Source organism: Fukomys damarensis, unplaced genomic scaffold, assembly GCF_012274545.1.
Source record: "Fukomys damarensis isolate Sample0158 unplaced genomic scaffold, DMR_v1.0_HiC HiC_scaffold_34, whole genome shotgun sequence".
Taxonomy (NCBI): Eukaryota; Metazoa; Chordata; class Mammalia; order Rodentia; family Bathyergidae; genus Fukomys; species Fukomys damarensis.
Genome location: NW_022900946.1, coordinates 16,632,635 through 16,655,232, shown reverse-complemented (window position 1 = coordinate 16,655,232; position 22,598 = coordinate 16,632,635). Strand labels below are relative to the sequence as shown.

Sequence of the window (22,598 nt, the reverse complement as noted above, 5' to 3'; positions counted from 1 at the left end):
TTTTTTTTTTTTTTTTTGTATTAGTCTAGGTTCTATTAGTTGCAGGGGATGGAACTCACCTGAAATTCTCTTGAGCAAAAGTGGGGATTTATTGATTCACAGAAGTGGGATAGTTGGCGCCAGCCCATGGAGAGTAATCGTTAAATGGCTGGCATTCTAGTTGATGCTGGGAGGTAAACACTGCGAGTAGGAATCAAACACTTAAGAAAGGACTCAATCCTGGGAATTTTAAGCACATTCTTATATTATTTAGAATATTCCCCACCATAACCCTTTGAGGGCAGTATTATTGCCCTCATTTTATGAGAATTAATTGATGTTCAGAGAGTTTAAGTAACTTGCCCGGGGAAATATAGTTAGACAATGCTAGAGCCAGAACTTGATCCCACATTGAAATGGCTCAAATCTCTCAGCTCTTGAACAATATGATGTATTGTTGTGATGATAAAATTACTTGCTTTTATTAGTAGATTAGAGAGCATTGTTGATATAATATCAAAGAGCTTCAAATGTGTGTGTGTGTCTGTGTGTCTGTGTGTCTGTACTTTTTAAGTGCCCTTCCCAGAGAGTCTGAGTAGCAGAGGATTATGAATCTGACTCCAAAAACAGATTCAGCGTTCATGGGCTAGGTGATCTTGGGCAAGTTATATAAGCTCTCTGAGCTTCATTTCCCCTATCACTTACATGGAGATGATAACGGGACTTAACTTAAAGGGATGCTATGAAGATTAAGTGAGTTAATACCCAAGGAAATTAGAAGAGCTTTTGGCAAATAATAAATGGTAATCATGGTTTGTTTTAAAATGGTTAAAAATAGATTGTAACATAAGAGTTGTAAGGGAAATGAGGTCACACAGGGTGGTTCCATTTTTGATGTTCTCAGAGTGTCCCAGAAGGACACTGCTAATCTGGGAAGCTGGAAATCCCACCTGTCAGAGGCCCTCTATTGCCACCAGCTGCCTGGGCATGACATTGCGGAGAAACCATCTTGCAGTGGTCAGCTCTTTGCAAACACTCCTATGAGAGGCTCAGCCGCAGAAGCTGACACGGTGTGGCTCTAGGTTCCTCACATCGACTGTACACTCTGAACACAAAGGTCCCTTTTCCACCCCCCATTTTCTCTGAGCACTGTTGGGTGGCTTCCCTGTGATGCCTGGTACCTTCTCACTGGCTGGATGAGTCTGAGGGTGGAGGGAAAATTTTCTCCAGCAGGGAGAAGCTGTGTCCTGTTCTAGGATGACTATTTGCTTTTGAACAGAGGGGCTAAAGATAGGTTTGGGGATTTATAAAGTAGAACACTGTATCCTCCCCAACTTGTTTGACCTTCTTTTCACCTCAAGAACCTGACCTCTGCCAAGCTGTGGAGAGGACCATTTGAGTGGCAGGTGTGCACCCTCACAGTCACAGGCCCAGAAGTCACACCACGCTGGTTTCGTGTAAGAATAGTCATCTGACCTTCCAGTGTGAGCCCAATGTAGACGATTTTGACTTTATCCGTGCCTGTCCTTTATAAAAAGCACGGTACATACTTGTCACATATGTCAAGATCTGACAGCCATTCGGTGGTCCTCCAGAATCTACAGATGAATCTGGGAGGGGCCACCAGCTCCCTGCAGTGATTGGGGAAAAGAGTAAAGTTCAGTATTCTGAGATGAGGGCAAAATTATAAAAGAGCTTCAAAATTAAGACTCAAGAACCACTGCTTCTCCCCCAGAAACATCATTAATAAGGGAAAAGTTACGGATAGTCCAGCCAGAAAGTAGACGTAATGTTTCAGCATTACAAAGAAAAGGCAAAATTGTGCTCTCTTAGCTGCCCTGACGTCCCTCCTCTCTCCTTCCATGACACTCTTTCCTGACATTCACATGGGATCATCAGATGTTTCCAGGTACCTTAGATTTTCTCCTGTTTGGTAACACTCCCCATTTCCAGACACACAGCAGGGGAGGTGTAGCTCGCTCTTTTCCAGGTCTTGAAGTCTTCCACTTACTCTACTACATCACTTGTTTGCAGTTTTTGTCCCTAAAGGCCATCAGAGTATCCATGATTGAGCGAGGATCTGTAGGAAAAGGAGCATAAGAGCCCACTCAGCTTGAGTTTGGTGCCAGTGGGTGCACCCCTGGCACACATGGGCACCGCATGCCGGAAAAGACCTTTTTTTGCACAGCTGTCAAGAGGAAACTGCCATGAACCTGTGCTCAAGGTCAAGTAGGCATGGAAGGGCTGGCTTGGAGGGCCATGGCCCATTCTCTTGGCCCTTGCTTCTTAGGTTTGCTTGTTGGAAAGGTCATAAATTTACCAGTATATTCTTCCTAGGAATGGGGAGGATATACTGCAATAACAGATGTGGTAAAGATAGTGCCGTGGCTGGTTCGTAGTAAACATTCAGTAAGTGGCAATGATAGTGATAATGATGATGAAGAAGATGAAGTTAGAGGAAGAAATAAAAAGTAAATAATCCGGGGCAAAACCTGACATATAATTAATTTTTAATGGAAAAGCAATGAAGTAGATAGCAACATTGATGGGTGGATGGGTGGGTAGATAGATGACTGGATGGACTGTGGGGGGGTGTTATGCACATGTGCTTCTGTGGATGGATGTTTAATGGATGGATGCTTAGATGCATGGGTAGATGGTGGTCAAATGGCCATGAGGATGGATGAGTGGACGGGCAGTTAGATGAATGGAGGATGGATGGATGAGTGGATAGGTTGGTGAATGGGTGTCTGGATGTAAGGATGATGCATGGATATCATCTCAGTCATCAAATCAGTTTGAAAAGTGTGCATCAAACAAAGCCAAGCAGTTTTTCCTCTCTATTTCTCAGGTGCTCTCATGTGCTAACAGTCATCAAGAGTCTCCGAGAGAGGCGAAGTGCAAGCTAAATCTTGCCGATTTACCTGACCATAGGATCCTTTCATAGTGCAGCATATAATGAGGCATCTGTCCTGGGGAGTATGCTTTGGGAGGTGCCAGTCCCCTGTCTCAGTTCTGAGCAGAAAATGATGCCCACAGAGCTCAAGCAGTTCAGTCCATTCAGGAGCTGCATGGGGCTCCGGCAGAAGGCTCCATCCCAGTGTGGGGGACTTGCGCCATTTGGAGTGTTCTCTGTGCCTGGCTCCTGCAGGCACCTGCAGCACAGAAAGCAGGAGATGTAGGGAGGGCACAAAGAAACTTCTAGGGAGCAGCTGATTATTCATCCCCCATCCTGCGAGTCCTCAGGGAGTATCTCTTTGCTTCAAGCAAGGTCAACTAATTCTCAAACCAGTTGCCATTCATCCCCAGACAGGTCAGAGGTCAGTTCCTGAAGCATTGTTGATCTCAGCAGAGATGATATGCAGGGTTGATATTCTTAGATTTGCTCATTCAGCCAGTCAGTCTGGCTTTCAGAGGAGAATCAGGTCAAGAAGTGCTTAATGAACCAAGAGAAGCCTGATGCTGCCTGTACCACTGGGGGTTTGAATTCTAATGATAATCAGCAGCCTCCTCACTTGCAAGACCTACTGCGATTTTCCTTGCGCATCTTCATAAACATTTTGGGAGGTGGGGCAGCACTACTGGCTGGGGTCATACAGTGTCCCAGATCCTTGGAGGTAGCCCTGATCCAAACACCATCATAGAAACTTGAGTTTCTAATAATTTGATTTCAAAACAATACGGTTTGTGCACAGAAGCCATATGCACGTCCTCGGTGAGCTCCTGTGTTCTGATTTCCACTTTGGAGTCGTTTTCACGGGTTGCGTTTGGCAGCACTCTTTGAGGCACCTGATTAGAGGTTGAAAAGAGTTTGATATTCCCGGCTTGGTGCTCTAGAGCAGTTGCTGCTTGTGCTACTGCCACTAGGACACATGCAGAACCCATTTGCCGAGCCTCTGCAACGAGCCGATCTCTACCTAACCGTTTTGGTATATTGTATTATTCAAATCTCTAGACCACTCCATGAGTTATAATTACTAATCATATTCTTATTTCCGAAAACTGAAGCACAGAAAGGTTGAGTAACTTTGCACAAGAACAGACAGCTAATACTTAGGGGAAATTGAACTTTTTGTAAGGGCATGAGTATGAGCCCTTAACTACTGTGCCATGGGTCTTCCAACCAGGGGACCAGATATGGCACACAAGAGATATGGGCAGTGAAAATAGTAATGCAGCAAGAATAGCTAATGGTGCAAAACCCCTGACATCGTTGTAAGCCCTGGTCATGTACCAGTTGGCTGCTTTTTCTTAACTGAAGCAGTACACAAGAAAAGTTAGGGTTGTGGCTTCTCTTCCTGGGGTGAAACTCTTCTGGCTGGTCCTCTTTGGTCCTCCAAAAGGTCCGCTGGGGATTCCAGTAGGGTTGACCATAATGGAGGCAGTGGGGAGCTGGCTGAGGGTCCAGTGTACCTTCTCACAGACTATGGAGGCTTTTGCTATGGAAACTGTCCCTCTTCACAATCCAGGAGATGATGACGATGTGACTCAGGTGCCATATTGATAGTCCTGTTAGAGCCACCACCCCTTTTCTGGGAACTCACCTGACTGTCCATGGCACTCAAGTGTATCATGGTAGCACCTGTATTGTTAAAATTAACTTTATTGGTGAATTTTTGACATACCATAATGATCACACTCATCACAGGAAATTTGTGCCTGTGAGTAATACATCCTGATTCTTTTTTTCCCATCCATTCCCTTCACTTTTTTCCCCCATCAAGTGTATTGGTACATTTAAGGCAAACAATACAGTTACGTCCATCATGGGGATCTTGTACCTTTACATGATGAATCTTGGTTCTTGTTTTTACCCCTTGTCCCTGCCCTCCGTCACCCCCTTCACCCCTCCCGATTTACAAGTGTACATAAGGTTCAAATGGTATAATTGATGGTGTGAAATAGGAAGAAAATGGCTAAAGAAATAAGAAAGAACAAAGCCATTCCCTCCACTTTTGTCCTTCCTCCCCTCTGCATTAAAAAAATTTATTTCTCTAGTTTTTTTTTCCATTCCCTTTTTTTTTTTTTTTTAAGCTGTATGCCCTTCCTTCCCTTCTCCCTGCCCGCTCTGAGGCCCATGCTAGGTACAGCTCTCCCTAGCTGCCTTCTGTCCTACACTAGGTGGAGTGGGAGCGCAGGCCTGGTGGACAGTGGCCTTCATCAACTTGGTCCCAGCTGCTTCCTCAGTGTAGTCATTCTTGGTGATGTCCTGGGTCCTGGAGGAAACAGAGGGAACTGCTTCTTAGTAACTAACAAGGCACACTTTGCTGTTCACCCCTGACCTTCTCTGTTGCCTCCTACCCACGAAAGGTAATCCATAGTCAGCATCAAGTCTATGGCAGGTTCTGAAGAAAAAGGCAGAAATCCTGAATGCTTGAGGAGGAGATGGGAGAGAGAAAACGAAAGCTTCCTTATCAAACTGGAACAAATCACTGCCAGTATTTTAGTACCTTGGCTAAGTGGATCCTGAGTGCTAGAGGAAGTAGAGGCATTGCCTGCTGATGGTTCCAGTGGGCAGACATGGGGGGATGAGCAGAACAAAGTGTGTAGCAGTGGGATGTTGGTGGGGCACTGAGGAAACCCAGCTGATGGAGGAGTAGAGATGAGAAAACAATTTGGCAGAGGTACATTCAAGTTATCCCAAAGAAGGAAATAACAGTAAACTAGCACCTTTGGAACATCTTCCAAGTGCCAAAGCATAAGCATGTGCAACACATCATGTCACTACTGCAACATATGTATGAGAAGGGACAGTCTTTGGTCCATTGTGCCCCTGTAGAGACAAGGGCTCCGGCTGAGTATGACATCCAGAGCAGTCCTTAGAAGGGCGGACAGAGCCTAGGTCCAAACCTCACTTCCCCACTTTTGAAATGCATGCCTTTCTGCTGCGTCATGCTGCCCTCGGTCAGTTGAGATCACTCTGGAGACACAAGTTGTTCTCAGGTATTGGGTTACCCGCCTTGCAGCCTCTTGGCACACTTGACCGGTTGATCATGTCTGAAAAATCTGGCAGAATTTCATTTGTCTCACGATTCCTTTAACCATGGAGCGTGGAAGAATGCATGCCATGCATCTTCATTAAAGCTAGTCTGCCCTCTCGAAGGTGTTGTCCCACGTAAAAATGCAAGATACACTACTACCTAGCTGGGAGTAAAACGGAAAGCTAAAAGGGCCTGTGACTTAGGCCAGCGAGGTTGAACTGAGGGAGGAAGAAAGAGAAGAAGGAAGACTTTTGCATAGCGAGCAAATTTGCACAGAGACTTGAATTCATGGAAGTGCTTGGCAAAGGCACCTGAGCAGTGTGGTTGGAACAAAAAGGTATTTGTAGAACGGAGGACTGCAGTGTGTACTGGAGGGTGAATCTGCCTGAGTAAAAGTGAAGTATATGGCGAAAGGCCTCAGATAGTGTAGGAAGTTCTCTGTTTCCCACTTTGCCTGAAATGAGGACAGGGTGAGTCATTAAATGATCTACAAATGCAATTCATAGTTAATATTTTTAACACTAAGCTCAGGAAGTGACTGTTCTAAAGACATTGGTTTTGTTTTCCTGGTCAACCCATGGCAGTGACACTTGGTTTTTCTCAAGAAGCAAGCAGAGGGCATGGAGACGGTCACAGAAGAGTCCGTGACCTGTGGAGGTGTTGGCAAAAGGAAACGTGGCCAGGCACACCTAGGTCTTCTGGTCTCTCCAGACACACTTTAAAGCTAAATTTCACATGAAATGCCGTCATCCGAAGTGTCATCATTGGAACACTGTGCTGATAAGTCCTCCTGGTTCCGTCCATGGCCTGGATCTGCTCCTTGGGCTGTACTGGGCCCTCCTGGCTGACAGAAGCAGTAGTGGGCACCAGTTTCCCTGCATACCCCTTCTGTCCCATGCTCCAGCTGACACTTTGATTTCTATCCTCTTTTGGACTCTTACACAGACACCTACACTTTGCACAGCTGTCATTCACAAGGGGTGGTAGTGTGCAGCTCCTAAGATGTGGGGAAGGAGATGCAGCGTCTGACAACCAGAAAGCATGCACTATAAGAGAAGCGTGTCGATGTGGAAGGTAGGGAAAGGTGGGGAAACTTTCTAGGGGTAGGATAGCCTTGAGCCATGATCAGAGGCTGGGGAAAAAAAAATCAAAACCACAATTCTTGATGGAAATCCCTGACCCAGGGAAGCTGGCACAGAGCTGGCACCAAAGGAGCCACAGGAAAGATAAGAAGTGAGCAAGGAAGAGGAAGAGAACAAAGAAGATCTCTGTGTATTTGCCATGTATTGAAGTCTGACTACTTGGGTAAAGTGTGTGTTCTAGAGTAGGGGTCAGCAAAGCACAAACTATGGCCACAATCTGGTTATTTCCCATTTCTGTGCCACCCTTGACCTAAGAATGAGTTTTACACTTTTAAGTGGTTGAAATATATTAGAAGAAAAATAATACTTCACCTCCTATAAAAATACTAGGAAATGTAAGTTTTGGCGTTCATTAATAAAGTATTATTGAAACATGGCAATTATTATTGGAATAATCACTCATTTAATCTTGTCAATGGGTGTTTTTCCCATGTTACAATAACAGAGCATTGAATAGTTGCCACAGAGAGTATAAAATCTGCAACATCAAAACTATGTGTTGTCTAAATTTTTACAGCAGAAAGGTTACTATCCTCTGTCCATGGTGGACAGACTAGTTAACCCTGTGTGGCTCTTCTTCTGTGTTCAATATGCTTGGGAAGTCACCAGATTTTCCTGTAACTATGAGAATTGCCTGTCTTCTCTGTTCACCTTATTCATCCCAGATTTCTATTATTTTAAGCCACTGCAAATACCACAAGCTGAATGTCACATGCTGGATGGCTAAGCCCTCACCCCAAGGCATGTGTACCAGCTGCTAGGGAGTAGAGATCCTCACAAGTTCAAGCCAAGCCTGGAAAATTTAGTAACTTAGTGAGATCTGGTGTCAAAAAATTTTAAAAATACAATAACAATGAGTTTGGCATGTAACTCAGTGTGAAGGACCTGGGTTCGATCCCCATTACCACATATAAAAGTAAATAAATAAATAGCCATAGCTTACTGTGCCCCAGGCCTTACTTCCCCAGTCACTCTCTCCTCCCCTGATTTCCAAGGAGAAATCAACTACAAAACATACCCACCTCATAGCTATGCTTCTGTCCTTGCTGCTAAGTTCTCAGAAATGTGGCATTGAAAGTCACAGTCAAAAGCTAAAGTTAGAAACAGCATCGGCTGTTGAGTAAGAGGGTCAGTCCGCAGCTGTTACAGAAGATTTCTGAATTGTACAACATGGCCACTCTGATGCATGAGAATCAATTACAGAGAACCCTTGTCAAGCTGGCCAAAATTCAACCTTAAATAATTGAATTCTCTGCCAAACCCTGTCCACTGTCATTATCTAGAAATGTAATTATGCAGCTAAATCAAGCAACTAAAATTAGTGTAGTGTAAAAACACCTTGGCTATCTAAAAGTGGAGGAATTGACATTTGGATTTAGAAAAAGCCAATAGTTGAGTGTGCTTGGTGGGTCTGATGCTCTCCCCATTTGGACAAGATCTATATCGTGGGTCGTATTCTGAGAGGGAGGCGGAAGGTGACAAGCGGATATCGGTTCTCAAGGTGATTCTTCGTGGGCCTTGTGTCTGGGGTGTTATTTATGTGACTGTACTTCATCTGAGTTTCATACTGTGCTCAGAGTTGTGGAACTCTGAATGCAACTGCATGCTTTCCTGAAATGAAGATTCGGATACTTGTTGGATGTTGTCTGAGCCAGGAGTCTCAGTTAAAGCTGTATCTACCCAGCCACCAGGAGGATAGGACTTATACAATGAGAATTGCTTGCAGCCCTGCTCCTGTAACCCGCTAGGATGTGGTGACCAGGACTTTATGTATTCATTGTGTAAACTCAAGAAGTAGAGACTGTTCCTGTTTTTCCAAATGAGGAAGCAAGTTCAGAGAGGTAAAGGAACTTGCTCAAGACCACACAGCTGGTGAATGGGATCCCTGCACAGTCAGCATAACCCCAACTCAAATCATCCCCGTAGGAATTCATCAACCTCTATAGAACACGTCCCAAAACATCACTTGAGTATTTTCAGTCACCAGAAAGATGTGAAATATTTGCTAATCTGTAGTCATGGTACCAATTACACGCATCTTTGATCTCTGAGAACAGGGAGACATCTGCCATTAATGTATCGCGTATTCGTCTTTCCTGGTTGAAAGTTCAAACTAAGGAATGTCTTCACAGTTGTACACACACAGAGGCATGCATAGCTGTATTACAGAATGGAATGCGGCACTGGGCATGGTGTCACGGTTCGGAATTGGCCTGGGAATGTGCTAGGGTCTCAGCAGTGCCTCCTGCAAGCTGGAAGATCAGGAGCAAATCTGCATCCCTTAAACTCCATCCCCGTTTTCCTTTTTTTTACTGGACCCCGGAGCCGTACCCACTGCAGGGAGTTGCCAGAGCCAAGTAACATAACATGGGTAACTCATTTGTTCACTCTCTCTTCGTAGCCTGTGCTGTGCTAATACTGGCTGGTAGTAGACTTGTACTGTTTACAAATTGCCCCTTTCAAATTGAAATCAGAGCTAGGGGAGAAGGAGAGAGGGAGAGAAAGCAGACTGAATACCTTCTTAGTTTATTTTTGGTCCGTACCCAGGGCTGCCCATGTTAACCTCCTTAGTTTGAGTTTTTATACAACAGCTGATAATCGTGCACGTTTCTGTCTCCCAGTTATTCTCTCTAAAACATCCCCTGTGCACCCTCTCTCTGGTCTTTTGGCCAGATCTGTCAGGGTGACTCCATTATCTCAGAGCCTGAGCCCTTCTGTCCCTCGGTCTCTCCCTCTATCTCTCAGTACTAAATTCATGAAGAGTATTTGGTTAGTCCTGTTAGGCGAGCTGCTCCCGAAATAGCACCTTCCATTTTGGTAACTTCAACTTTGCAGCTGCCGCGTCTCTTCGTTGTCTGGGAAGAAAACTTTCATATTCAGAGTTGCTGATGTGGATTTTCTTTCTTTTCCCTCTCGGCGTTGATGGGCTCTTGGCTCCTGACAGAAGCGATTTGGCTCTCGGCTTTGTAGTTCGGAAGAAGTTGGGTCTATAGATTTTCCCCTAAGTCTCCATTGATGTGTTGAGCCTCGAAGGGAATCGTACCTCCACTTAAAGCATGCTGGCGTCCCAAGGAGTCCTCCTGCAGTCCTATGGCGTGCCTATGATTGTTCCAGCAGCCCCCTTCTTCCCTGGGCTGATTCAGGTAATTCAAGGCCTTTGCCAGCAAGCAACTTAACTCCAGAGTGCACAGAGTAATAATTGGAATTTTTATGGTTGAGAAAGCAAACACTTTTAATACAGGAAAAAGCCCTCGTGTAGTCAGTGAGAAGACAGTAGGAAATCAAAAAGATGGATCACCCTAATCTGGCTATTGACATCTCTCATGGCTGAATAAATGGTGTACTTGAGCTATATTTGCTTGTATTGATCTGGCTTCTGCTTAACATTCATGCCTTTCCTTCAGGAGGTTGACCATGGGGCAAAAAGATTGGCTCTCCTTCCCAGCTTTCTGAGGGACTAGGACTCCCAGAGCAGATCATGAGACAAAGTAACTTAGCCCGAGATGGCGCAGTTGGGAGCATTCACCCAGGAAACAGAAGCAGCAGGAAATATGTGGTAATTCGTAGGACACCCCCACATGGGTGATGTTTTCAGAGAAGGATTTACCAGATTTTCAGTGGGGGCCCTGAGGCAGGAAGGAACACTAAGGTTAATTTATGAAGTTCAAGGATTGTTCCAGGTGCCCCAGAGTGGCTGTTTACATTTTGATGACAGCATGAAAATGGACGGCTGAGATGTGTGTTGGATTTGCTTTTCTTAGTCCTCTTAATTCTAAGCAGAGAGGTTTACTTACCAATAAGAAATGTGAACTTTTTTTCCTCCCTTCGCAGAAGTTGGCCCCTCTGTCATAGATATAGGCTTCTCTGGTATAGTCTGGGTCTGCAGAATGTTAATATTTCCTAGTGATAGAGCCTGATCATTATAGGAAACCGTGAGGTAGTTGGCTGCTGTACTGTCCCTTTGTACTAGATGCTGCATCTCCTTTCTATGGGAAAGGAAAATTATTTACTATAGCCTTTTACTTGGATGCATGGGCATCCTGCCCCCAGGCCCAATGTTTAAAAATTCTACAACTAGCTCATGAATGAAGCTGCCCAGGGAGGCCTCTGGTCGAACATTATTTCTCCTTGTCTGAAAGTAGCTGTTACCTTTTGTTTATGGAAAGAAGCTGGGTGATGAGACCCATGCAGGGGTTATTGAAAATAACAAGCTTCGTATCCTGGGTAGCGCTACTGCTCAGTTTGAAGGCTTTTCTATATATTCTGTGTTATAAATAAGTAGGCCACTTGGAGGATGGTCCTTCACAGTGTGGAAACCAGTCCATCTCTCCTGGCATAGCTGGCTGGTGTGCCAGAACTGCTGCTGCTTCAGAAGTGGGACACTATGGTCAGTTGGGGAGTTAACAGGCTTTTTGCTTCTATTGGAAACTTGGGGTGAAGGTTAGTGGCTGCAGTTTTGTCTGACCCTCAGCCACCCCATCCGATAAATAATTACAAGCAAATCGCGCCCTTCACTCTATGCTGATTGATGCTGAAATTGCTTTTGAAAGTTCTCATAAGTTCCTGTTATAGATTAAGTGCCGTTGTAGGAAAAATAACGGCACCCACTGAAATGGGTGAATGTAATCAGGTTTAATGGACTCAAGAGCTTGTTGGGAATTAAATAACTATCGATTGACTGGAATGTTGCTGTCATTACGAAATGCCACTCTGGACGTATTACCCCAGTGATAGATGGGAAGAAGCAGGGGCCAGCTGGGAAATTGGGGAGGCCCTATTTCTTCTTCCTTTGCAGAGGATTCAAGAGACATATCCTGTTACTTTTGGACAGAACCCATGCATCTGCTTGCAAACCTTCGCTTGACCCTACTCTGTTTTCACAAGTGACAGCTCTGGGAACTCGTGACCCACCAGTCAGGAAAGCATTTTAGTGAGGCACCCCTAGACTAGCTGTTGGGATTCACTTCATCTTCACCCTTTCCTACCCTGTGGAACACACTGAGAGGTTGTGCACGGACACTAGTTTTCATTCTGCTTTGCCCACGTAGATCATGTTATTTACACTATGGTATCTAGGAACAAAAATTTCCCCTGATGTGATCATAGCTGCAAGGAGAAGAAGAATGATGTAGAGAAAGAGAGAAAAATGTAACCATCACTCACTCTCTCTTCAGCTGATGCTCCTTAGCTGCCTGCCTTGTCTCTCAGCTGAATTTGCCAGCTTGCTAACCACATCCTTGACCTTGTTGGTTTCCTCCCAGCTCAAGATGCAAAGCCCTTCCTATAGGGAATTAAGGTGCCATGAGTACCTAGACAAAGCCATCAGGAAGTCAATAATAGTATGCAAAATAAAGAGTGTGTGTTCTGCCCTTGCCAGTCATGTCCCTGTGCCTAAAGGTGTGGAGGCACAGCAGTTACAGCCACGAGCAAGAGCTGGCAAGGAGATTCTCAAGGGCTTTCCAAATTCAACAGCTAATGATTGTGGCCAAAGAGTTACTTCTTTGTAATACTCTTAGGACCCACTTTTGAAATTCAGACCAGCGTTGCCCTGCTCTAGTCTGCTCAGTTAAATAAGAAATAATTTATGCGCCATTTGCTTACCTCAGAGAATACTCACTCACCCCCGCAAAGACCGTCAGTGGGGGCTCTGCTAATAGTTCTGAGAGGTGACTGAGACAAGAACTTTCCTCCAGGGCATTCAAAGCTGCTCTGGACCCTGCTTTCCACCCTCTGTGAAAGCTGGGATCATTAACATATTGGATCCACTGATCTCACTATGTTTTGTCTAAACAAACCCATTATTTAACTGATTGGCTGTATGGCCAGATAGCTCTTTCTTCTGGACGTGTAGAGTAGAGAATTATAGATGAATATAGAGGATTGAGCCGAATGAATTGGGACTGTTTCATGGTTAGTAAGAGGCCAAAAAGAAAAGAGTAATATTACAAAGTAAAATGTGGAGGACACTCGTCCTTCCCCCTTGATACAGATCTTCATCTTTGAATCTTTGGATAAGGAGAACCAATACACGTTCCTCTTTGCTTATTTGTAAATTTCCAGTGATATCTTGAATGATCTGTGAATTGTCTGATCTGCTAACAGAAGAGGTCAAGTCACTTGCCAAAGTCATTCTTGTGTCCAGATTCTGTCAAAGGAACCTGTCTAACCATGGACTATTGTCATGCAATGATAGAACCAAGACAGTGATTTTGTAACTGATTTTTTTGGTTTGATGAGTGCTGGGTTCTAGTGAGCCCTTGGATTTATGTTGCAAATTTGGACCTATGCATCTCTGTCTTGATACCTGCCTTCTCATATGGCTAAATTATTCTTCCCAGTGGACAAAATGCTGTCTCTTCCAATTCTTATGGATGATGCATCAGAAGATAATCTTCCTGGGTAGAGAATAGGATGAACATAGCCACTTCCACCTCCTTGTGCATTGGTGCATGTAGTGATCTATCCACTCCACATCTCCTTTCTAACAGGCACCATGTAGTACCTGGATAACAGAACTGATAGAGCCAGTGCTCTCAGGTGTCATAGCCTTGTAAAGAAACAGTAGACAAATCCCAAGTTACACTACAAGGAAGAGAGCAGGAAGGAGGATCGTTAGCAAATAGTATTTGCCTGTGTTAGGCCCTGTGAGGACCACTTAGATATTCTGTCTCAATTTATATCCATAATAACTGTAATGGAGTTAGGTGAGATTGGATTCCCCATTGCAATAAATACAAATTTCACAGAGCCCTGAAAACCACCTTTTAAAAACTTGGTACTGAATTTCATTTTGGAGCAAGGCTTGACCTGAAATGATGTGTGTCTATTTATAGACTATCTTTATCTCGGTTTCGGTGAATATTCATATGTTTTGCTGTGGGGATATTTATGTATTTTATTTTAGGGTGTTATCACAGATTCTGCTGAGCATTTTACATAAGCAGTGTTTTCATGGAAACACCTTTCTGAAAAAGAAAAGAGTCTGAATTATAAAAAAAAATAGGAGACTCCAAGACTTTCAGGAAAGGAATCCCAGCCTTACATGATAACTACCCTTCTGTATGTGGGGAGCCTAAAACCTTAGGGAAAGGTAGCTAGCCCAGGGTCAACAAGAGTGTGAGTGGTAGAGCTGAGACTTGGACTGGGTTTGTTGGACCAGCGCCTTCTTCTAACCCACCAATCTCCCACAGGATTGAGATCTGTACAAGGGTCGCACATGAAAACACAGGAGAGGAAGAGGCCAAGGATGTCTTAGAGTTGGGAACAGAATGGATCAGAGAGAGGAGGTTGGAGTGCAGTAGAGCTGTGAAGGTATATACTGGACCAGAAAGGAGGAAGACCTCCTCGGCAGAGCAGAGGACTTGGTGGATTCTTGGTGTTGGTGTGAGATATGGAGAGAAGATTTCAGTATATTATTCTCTCTGCTGGTACTGGGACATGGACAGTGCTTAAACATCAAATCTGAAGAGTGAATAAACAGAAGTCAAAGGACCTGGGACAAATCTCAGAGGTGCTGAATCTCTGTGTACCTATGTAGGAATGGAGTCTGTAATGCCTTCCTATAAACCCTGAGGGTGATGTCCAGCTTTCTGGATGCGTGTCCCACTTACCCTTGGCCATCCATTCCCTCAGAGACAGTAATTCTCCGAGGGCACAATGTTTTCTGGCTTAAACTACAGTGACAGAAAAATGCTGAAGAATTCCTCTCTGATACGGGCAGCCTGGTATGAACACCCTTCTTTCAGTATTTTGAATAGAAATCAGCTTCACTGAATTTGGCAGTGCACTTTGTGAAAGATCTGCATCCACATATGGAGTGATGCTGGGAATTACTGAAGTGTTGATGGTTGCAATGCACAGAGAGGAACCATTCTGTTAGAAAGGTAGAGAAATGTACAAGGAACTCACTAGTAATTTGGTGTTTCTGGTTGGATTTTAATAAAGCAAGTTGTTTTGCTCTGTAGTTGTTGGAACCATTTTCAGTTCTTGGTATTGCTGCCCTGTAATGTTGCCTGGAAGTTTTGAATATCTGTCGATTGGGAAAGACATCAGCATGAATGCCTGGTAATAATGCTGGTGGTGTCATCTCGTTCAAAGCTGCTCCATTTTATTCACTAAGTGACTTTTCTGTACTGCCAACGAGGCCATGTCAGTGGTGGACTAAATTAAACAGTCAGAGAGGTGGCAAGGGGGATTTGGAGTCAAACAGGCCCAGGTTGATGTATTGGCTTTGGCATTTACTAAGCGTGTGGCCTTGGGCTTGTCGATTAACCTCACCAAGACTCACTTTTCTGGGCTGAAAATGAAAGTAGGAATACATAGCTTGCAGAGTTGTAAGCTTTCAGTGCATCTTATCATCTCCTCATTCAGCAGTTATTTACTAAGTACCTACTGTGTGCCAGGCTGATTACTGAGGATGAGTAGTGGGGTGAAAATAGAGAAACCAAAATCATTTCCAGCAGGAGCTTACATTATGATATATAGAAAAAGTCTGGTATGAGCGGATATAGGTATAGTTTTTCAGTATATTCTGGTGGAGAGAAAGAATACCGTCCTTATTTGTTAAGGACTCTTGTCTACAAGCGACAAACATCTAACTCATGTTGGTTACAGGGAAAAATAAAAGAAAGCATCCAGTTTTTCCAGTTTCAGGCACAGTTGGATCCACTGGCTCTGACAACCTAAAGGCTGTCTCTTCATACTTCCCTTTTCACTGGACCACTGTTCACAAGCACACTGTCCCCACGTGGCGGCAAATCCAGACTTGCACTTCACCTCCTCTCAGAAAGCCTCTTCCCCAACTATCTCAGCAAAACTTCTGGTTGGAAGCCTTCAAGACTGATCTGGTAGACTATGCCTTCTCTGACCCAAGTGTCTCTGTGCTACCTACCATCTGTCTGTAGGGCAAAGCCAGCCCCATTTAAGTTGGAGGATTATGGGCATCAGACAAATTGAGGTCATGATACAGGTGTCAGGTGGATCAAAATTGGGTTCTCACTGTTAACAGCAGCAGTAGGCAATAGTACATGATATTGCAAACAATGAGTAGGAGCATGCCCTTTCTCCCCCAAATTTTACATACACCACCCCAGGGAAAACACTGGTTGGTTGGGATCTCACTTGTCACTGTTGCCACGGACCATCCTCACCAGACAATTGTCCATCTAGTTTCTCCATCCATGACCAACTTTGCCCAAGGCAGGTGTTTTACCTAGTGTCTCCTCTTCAGTCCAGATGACTGTGATGTCTCTCTCCAGGTTGTGTTTGGTGCAAACCCACTCTTTGTCATACTAGAACATTATCTCTATGGAAGTCAGGGAAATCCAAGAGTTACCTCCAACGCTATGGTAATTGAGGTAAGATGAGTTGTCTCAGAGCAACCAACCAGATCCTTGTGTATTGGCAGTTCATAAACAGATAAGGAAAGAACAGCAAAGCGTTCTAGTTATTAAGTTTGAAATAATGTGGACATTTCATCATTCCCAACCACTTGGACTTGCCCAGTTCTGTTTTATAGAAATGTACTTTTTTGAAAATTAAAAGATTAAAGGGACATTGTCAATTTCTTCTGATTAATATCAGTCCTATAAAAAGATGTGTTTCTGTAGCAGCCATCTGTCATGTTGATCATTTTAAAGGCGTGCTATATCAGCAAGTATGCTTTTTATAATATACTGGCACAGAGCAAGGAGGGTTGGACGACCTGTGGATTTCACACTCCACTTTGCTGCTTTGGTGTTCAGCAATCTGAGCCTTTACTGAGGAACCCCCTCCCCCACTTTCTAAAGGTTGCCTTGGGTAAGTGTTTTGCCTAGGTGATTTATGATGGAGATACTCACCCCTATTTATGTTACTCTCCTGTCTAAAGATAGACCTATCATGCATACACATACCGCCAGCGCACATGCATGGCTACTCGATTAACTGCTGAGCCCAACAAGACATACAGAAATATGAACTCCAAACTCAAAGAGTCTCTCTCTGGGTAGCTAGGGCTGTTTGCTTCAGCCATGGCCAGTCTCTAGGTTGAGTTTTTCAGGCTGGTAAAAGTAGGAGGCCTGGGTGTAACTCATCCATTCATTAAAATACTTCTTGACGGGCTGGGGACTTAGCTCAGTGGTTCCGCTACCTGCCTCATAAGCACAAGGTCCCGAGTTCGATCCCCGGTACCAAAAATAAATAAATAAAACATAAAATATAAATAAAATACTTATTGATCATGTGTTCAGATTTTCCTCTAAGCTGTGGAGGCACCAAGGTGAATGGGGTGCAGTCTCTGTCCTTGGGGGCAGGTAGAAGACCATGCCATTCTCTGAAGAGTCAGCAGTATAACTGCTGGGAGGTAGAATTCTTGAGTGTCCATCCTACCCACTAGATCCAATGCGATGTCTTTATTGCTTTCGGCAGCTTGAGCATCAACACAGATCTAGCTATATTCCCCGAAAGATGGTTTCTAGAGATGATTCTCCATCCTAAAAGACAGGACTTTTGGTAAGTCCCAGAGGACAAAGGTTTTGTTTTCCTTTTGTTTGTTTTTGTTTCAAAATGTGGTACCAGGGATTGGATCCAGAGCCTGTGCGCTGATCTACCTCCATATCCCTTTCATAAAAATTTTAATTTTATTTTGATACAGGGTCTGGCTAATTTTCTCAGGCTGGGCTTGGACTTGCTAGTTTTCTGTTTTTGAGGTGAAAGGATGACATTGAGAGACTCGTCTTTCAAAGGGTGGTCAACTCTGCCCTTGCCCTGCCTTGCAGCCCTGTGTCTGTGTTAGAGTCCAGCAGAGTTTATACCTGCTGCTGTGGGAGAAGGCAGTCTCCTCGGCTGTCCCTCCTTTTCTCTAATCTTCATTGGATCCCAGGGGTACAGAGGACTGAGGAGGGCAGTAGTGTGTGTGTTCCACATTTTTCTCAGTAACCGATCTCTGGAGAGCCATTTCCTCTCATCTGTGAAGGAGCATAGTGAAGTAAAAAGAAGACAGAATTGAGACCAACAAAAGCTGAGTATGACCACGAGCCTCTTTGTGGGTCCTTGGGTACGTTGCTTGACCTCCACAATCCTCTGCTTTCTCACCTGAAAATGGGAGTCTCTTTGAGACCAAATACCTTCTACTTCCCAAGGCCACCATCAGGATTTGAAGAGTTCAGAGGTGACCACACTTGGGTCTTTGCGGTGGATCAGTATGATATTCAGAGCAAGATGTGATGCCTATGTCTGGGCTTTCCACGCTGCTGATTTGTGTTGACACCACAGCTCACGTGCGATACGGGGCTTCACCCATTAGAACCATCCCCATTTGAGAGGGGAGGACTGCTACGTGCATTTCCACAGGGGGCCTTGCATGCTGTGGGAACACCATCACTGACGGCCACGTTGCTGCTGCTCTGTGGTTTGTGGTTTCCCATGCTGTGTAAATTTTTTTTTTCCATAAGAAACTAAGATTGGAAAATTAGGGAGAATATTTAAACTTAAAAACATTTATTACAGCAGAAGATACATTGCCACTAATCCCTGTCAAATGCTGTACCTTTCTTCCAACACAGTTCATCCCATTATCCTTGCCCCTTCCTGAAGCAGTTCTGGACGATCTCTTTCATAAGGGTCTTTAGTTTCACTCTCAGGGCTGCATTGATATCCTGAATTGATTCAAAACACTGATGTCTCATGGTCATTTAGACTTTGAGGAAAGAGCTAGCAGTCGCATGGCACTAGATCCATTGAATAAAGTGGTAGAGGACACGAGCTGAGCTGATGATTTTGCAGGCCTTCCTTTCCTTTGAACGTCACTAGGCAGCCATATTCACTGTATTTCTTTTAATCACACTAAAGACAGGAAGGAAAGAAAATTTCCACAGCTCTTTCTTCAAGTGGCAAGAATGATGGACTACATGTGTTTAAAGAAAGGGGAAACATTCTGATGAGAAGCCATGGCAGTGTCTCTTTCACTGTAATATATTTTTAAAAATGTGAACATTTACATTGCATTTCCATCACCTCTCGAATGTGAAGGTGCTCTAGATGGCTGGACCGGCACAGTTGCATGTCTTTGCTCCTGGTCGCAATGGAGACTTTTGGTGACCAAGGCCATGTGTGCAGTGATGCTGGATAGCATGACATCCAGTCCTGCAGTGCTGTGGCAAAGTGGCTGTATTTCCATGGAGCATGGCCTCGGGACCCCCGCCTGGATACTGGAAGCCTACTGTCTCTTCCTACTCCCTAATCCCCCAGTCTGGGGAGTTGGGACTTTGAGTCAGAAACATGCAAATAAAAGCTCAGCGGTCACTATCATGTCGGAACCCTGCTTTTTGACCACCTGCTCCAACAGAACACATTGCAAGTAGGGAGCAGCTGGGGGAGGGTGGGCCTTGGGTGGCCCACCCCCTCCCGCCCATGTGGCCACAGGCTTCTGGGGACAAGCTCTTTGAGCTCACCCACACACCTGTTCCAAGCAGCTTCTGGCACACTGTGGGCGCTTAATAAATGTTAAATAATAAGAATAGCTCCCATCTGTCCATGCCCGGTGGCAGAGAGGATATGTGAGTGCTGACTGGCACCAGATAGCTTGTGGAGAGCCTGAAGGGGATGGACTGCAGCCTCAAGTCACTTGAGGTCCCAGCACACAGGGGCTCACGAGCCTGTTTCGGATCAGAGTCTGGGCGCATGCGTGGCCAAAGCAGGTGCCCGTGCTGAATTCCTGACTATTTGCATCAGCACAGGGAGCCTGAAGCCTGTGTATCCAGCAGGTGCTGGGTTCAAGAACATGTGTTGACCATCCGTGCAAGGGCTTTGTTAAGGCTTAATCTGTGTTAATCTGAGTAGAAGGCCTCATAATTCCGTACCTCTGTTATATTCTTGGAAGAAAATCCCATTGGGGCTTTGCACGTGTAGTTTACAAAACTGATAGCCGTAGCTGCTTGGCTTCAGGTATTTGCTGTGTCCCGTGATGCATATGAGGCAGTTTCACCTACTGCGTCTCACTGAAGAACCACACCCTGGAGGGGAACCGGGCTTCCAGGAGAGAGTGGGAGTGCTGGCCTGGGCTGGGGACGGCCCCTACCTCGGCTCCTGTCTCCAGCCACTGCCTGCCTGTTTATGCTGAGGTAATCTTGGGTGCTGCCTACTCCCTGTGTGACCTCAGACACAGCTTTGGCCAGTATTGGCATCAGGGGGTTGTGGTTAAAGGCAGTACATTATGCACATGTGAGAGCACTTGGCACACGGAAAGTCTTCACCGAACATATTTGCAGGTCGATCGCCCGGTGCATTGCAGCCCCCGTCCTAACCCACATCGCCCCTGTGACTCTGGGATCACAGAGACACTGTGTGTGCACTGCACAGGAGGCCAGCACTGTATTGGCAAAGAGCACAGACCCACAGCCAGGCTGCCTGGATCCGAATCTCATCTTTGCCTCCTTGGGGAAATCCCCAGACCCTCTGCCTTGGAATTGGTTTAACTCATCTGTAAAATGGCTGTATTAAAATTACCTGAGCATCAGTGTTCGCTTCTGTGAGTTGGAGAAAATACCAGATGCAGATCAGATGGATTAATCCCCACAGTACTTGTCACAGTGGCTGGCTCAAAAAGGAGTGGAGATAATTATTGTTGTGATGTAATTATTATATATTTTAAATTATTTATGCATTATTGTATTATATGTTATTACACAACTGTAAATATATAAAAATGTATTTTATAATTATATAAAGCTATATATATACCATGTACTTGAAGCCCACTTGGAGTATTGCTCATGAGGTTTTTACATAATTACCATATAGCATTATGTAACACTATATAATAATAGCTGTATAATAGCGCTTGTACATAACAGAAAATAATAATTATTGTTTTTATTATTGCTACTATTATGATTGCTAGTCACTCCATTGGATATTTTCTTTAACATCTTTCCAGCATTCCGAGCTGTCCTGGAAAGATTTATTTGAATAAGAAGTGAAGCTCAACACAGTGAAGCCATGCATCTTTGTTGGGGTGAGGGATGGGCCTACTCTGGGACCTCATGATCCTGCTGCTGGTGCTGCTGGAGTCCCCACGTGCTCCGTGGGGGAGCTCCTGTGTCTCTCCCCCGTACAACCTATTCTGAGCAGGAGGCTAACACGATTTTGTGCTGCTGTCATTTCTGATCAGTTTTTCTCCCCGGGTCTTATAGCTGGTTGTCAGGAGAGTTTGACCCTCCAAGGAAAGCTTTGGTCCTCAGGGACAGATAGCAACAGGACAAGTGGCCTTGAGACGGGGCCAGGGGTTATGATAGGGCCAGGGTCCTTGTGGCTTTGTTTACAAACCCTTCTTTGTGGTTATCAGTGCTTGAACCTTCTGGCAATGCACTCTCTGCTTTTCCTTTACACACAAATCAAGCGATGTTACCGACATATTCTCTGTCAAACTTGTCAGTTACTCCAGGGGCTCGGACAGCTTACAGGCGATGTCTTCCATTGTTACTGCGGTGCTGTGTTATTTCTCCCTTCAGTAGCTCTGCATTTGTTCTGGTGAGAAGGGTAAACACAGAGGAGCGTGCTCCCGGGGAGGTTCTGATGGAAAATGTGAAATTGATGAGGACCATCCAATGACCACCTTAATAAGGCTGGCTCCTTGGGCCTGAGGGCAACCCTGTATTCAGCTGGTAGCATTTTGCGGGAATCTGGGTGGGGGCTTACTGGCGCTAATGAGCTGAGTTTTATCACACCTGGTGTTTTGGCAGACTGTTCCCATTGTGAATTAGCAGAGGGACTTGGCTTTGCTTGCCAGAGGGTCTGAGACTGGCGTCCGGCGCGTCGGGGCCCAGCAGATGCGGTATGTGTTCCCCCATCATCCAGGGTACCAGTCAGCAGCTGAGGCTGGTCGCAGTCTCCACTGTGAGTGACCATAGATTCCCTTAACTGCATGTGATAAAGCCGTCTGGGAAGGAATGTAAAGCTGTATATGGTGAGGCCGATAGGGAGCATAGGGGAAGCTCTCTCTCTCTCCCTCCACCCCCTCCACTTCCCTCCCCTTCCCCTCAGTGGCCCCTCTCTGTCTCTGTCCGTCGTCGTGTCTCTGCCGTCCCACCGCAGTTCTAGGGACAAAACTCAGAACTAGACAAATGCTCTAATGTTGAACTCCATTTCCTCCCCCGGGCATATGGGATTCTTATCTGTCCAAGCAGGGGTTTCGTCGGACAAGTTGGCTGCATGTGTGTTTTATTTAGTATCTGGTTCTCGCAAGTCAGAGCCCCACTAAGGAACACTCTGTACTGTTCCCTCTTGGGAGGGACAGCACCCGTGTATGATGACATCTTTGGCGTGTGGTTTCCCAGCCTCCTCAGATACTTTGCATTAGTTCTAAGCTGGCACAGGTGGGATGAGACCCAAGCCCTCCAGAGAGTAGAATGCTGCCATTATCTGATTACTCTGTAGGGGTCTCCTTCCTTATACATCTCAGTGCACTTTCAGGGTCTCATATGAGCCTGGAGTGTCTTCCCCATTCCAGGCTGTGTTT

At 45.1% G+C, this 22,598-nt stretch overlaps 1 protein-coding gene across 13 annotated transcripts in view; it reads left to right on the top strand.

The window, feature by feature from the left end:
• The window catches only part of Rbfox1 (RNA binding fox-1 homolog 1), a 1,859,632-nt gene that overhangs the window by 1,534,390 nt on the left and 302,644 nt on the right, over window positions 1–22,598 (top strand). The window contains exon 1 of one of the 13 annotated variants that reach the window (XM_033758659.1): window positions 10,101–10,245. The exons of 9 other annotated variants lie outside the window; for them this stretch is intronic. In XM_033758659.1, coding sequence (XP_033614550.1) covers window positions 10,159–10,245 — 87 coding nt within the window. In that variant the 5' untranslated portion in view covers window positions 10,101–10,158. Of the gene's footprint in view, window positions 1–10,100; window positions 10,246–22,598 lie in introns of those variants that run through there. 3 more of the 13 variants (XM_019210634.2, XM_019210635.2, XM_019210636.2) reach the window with 3 other exon arrangements.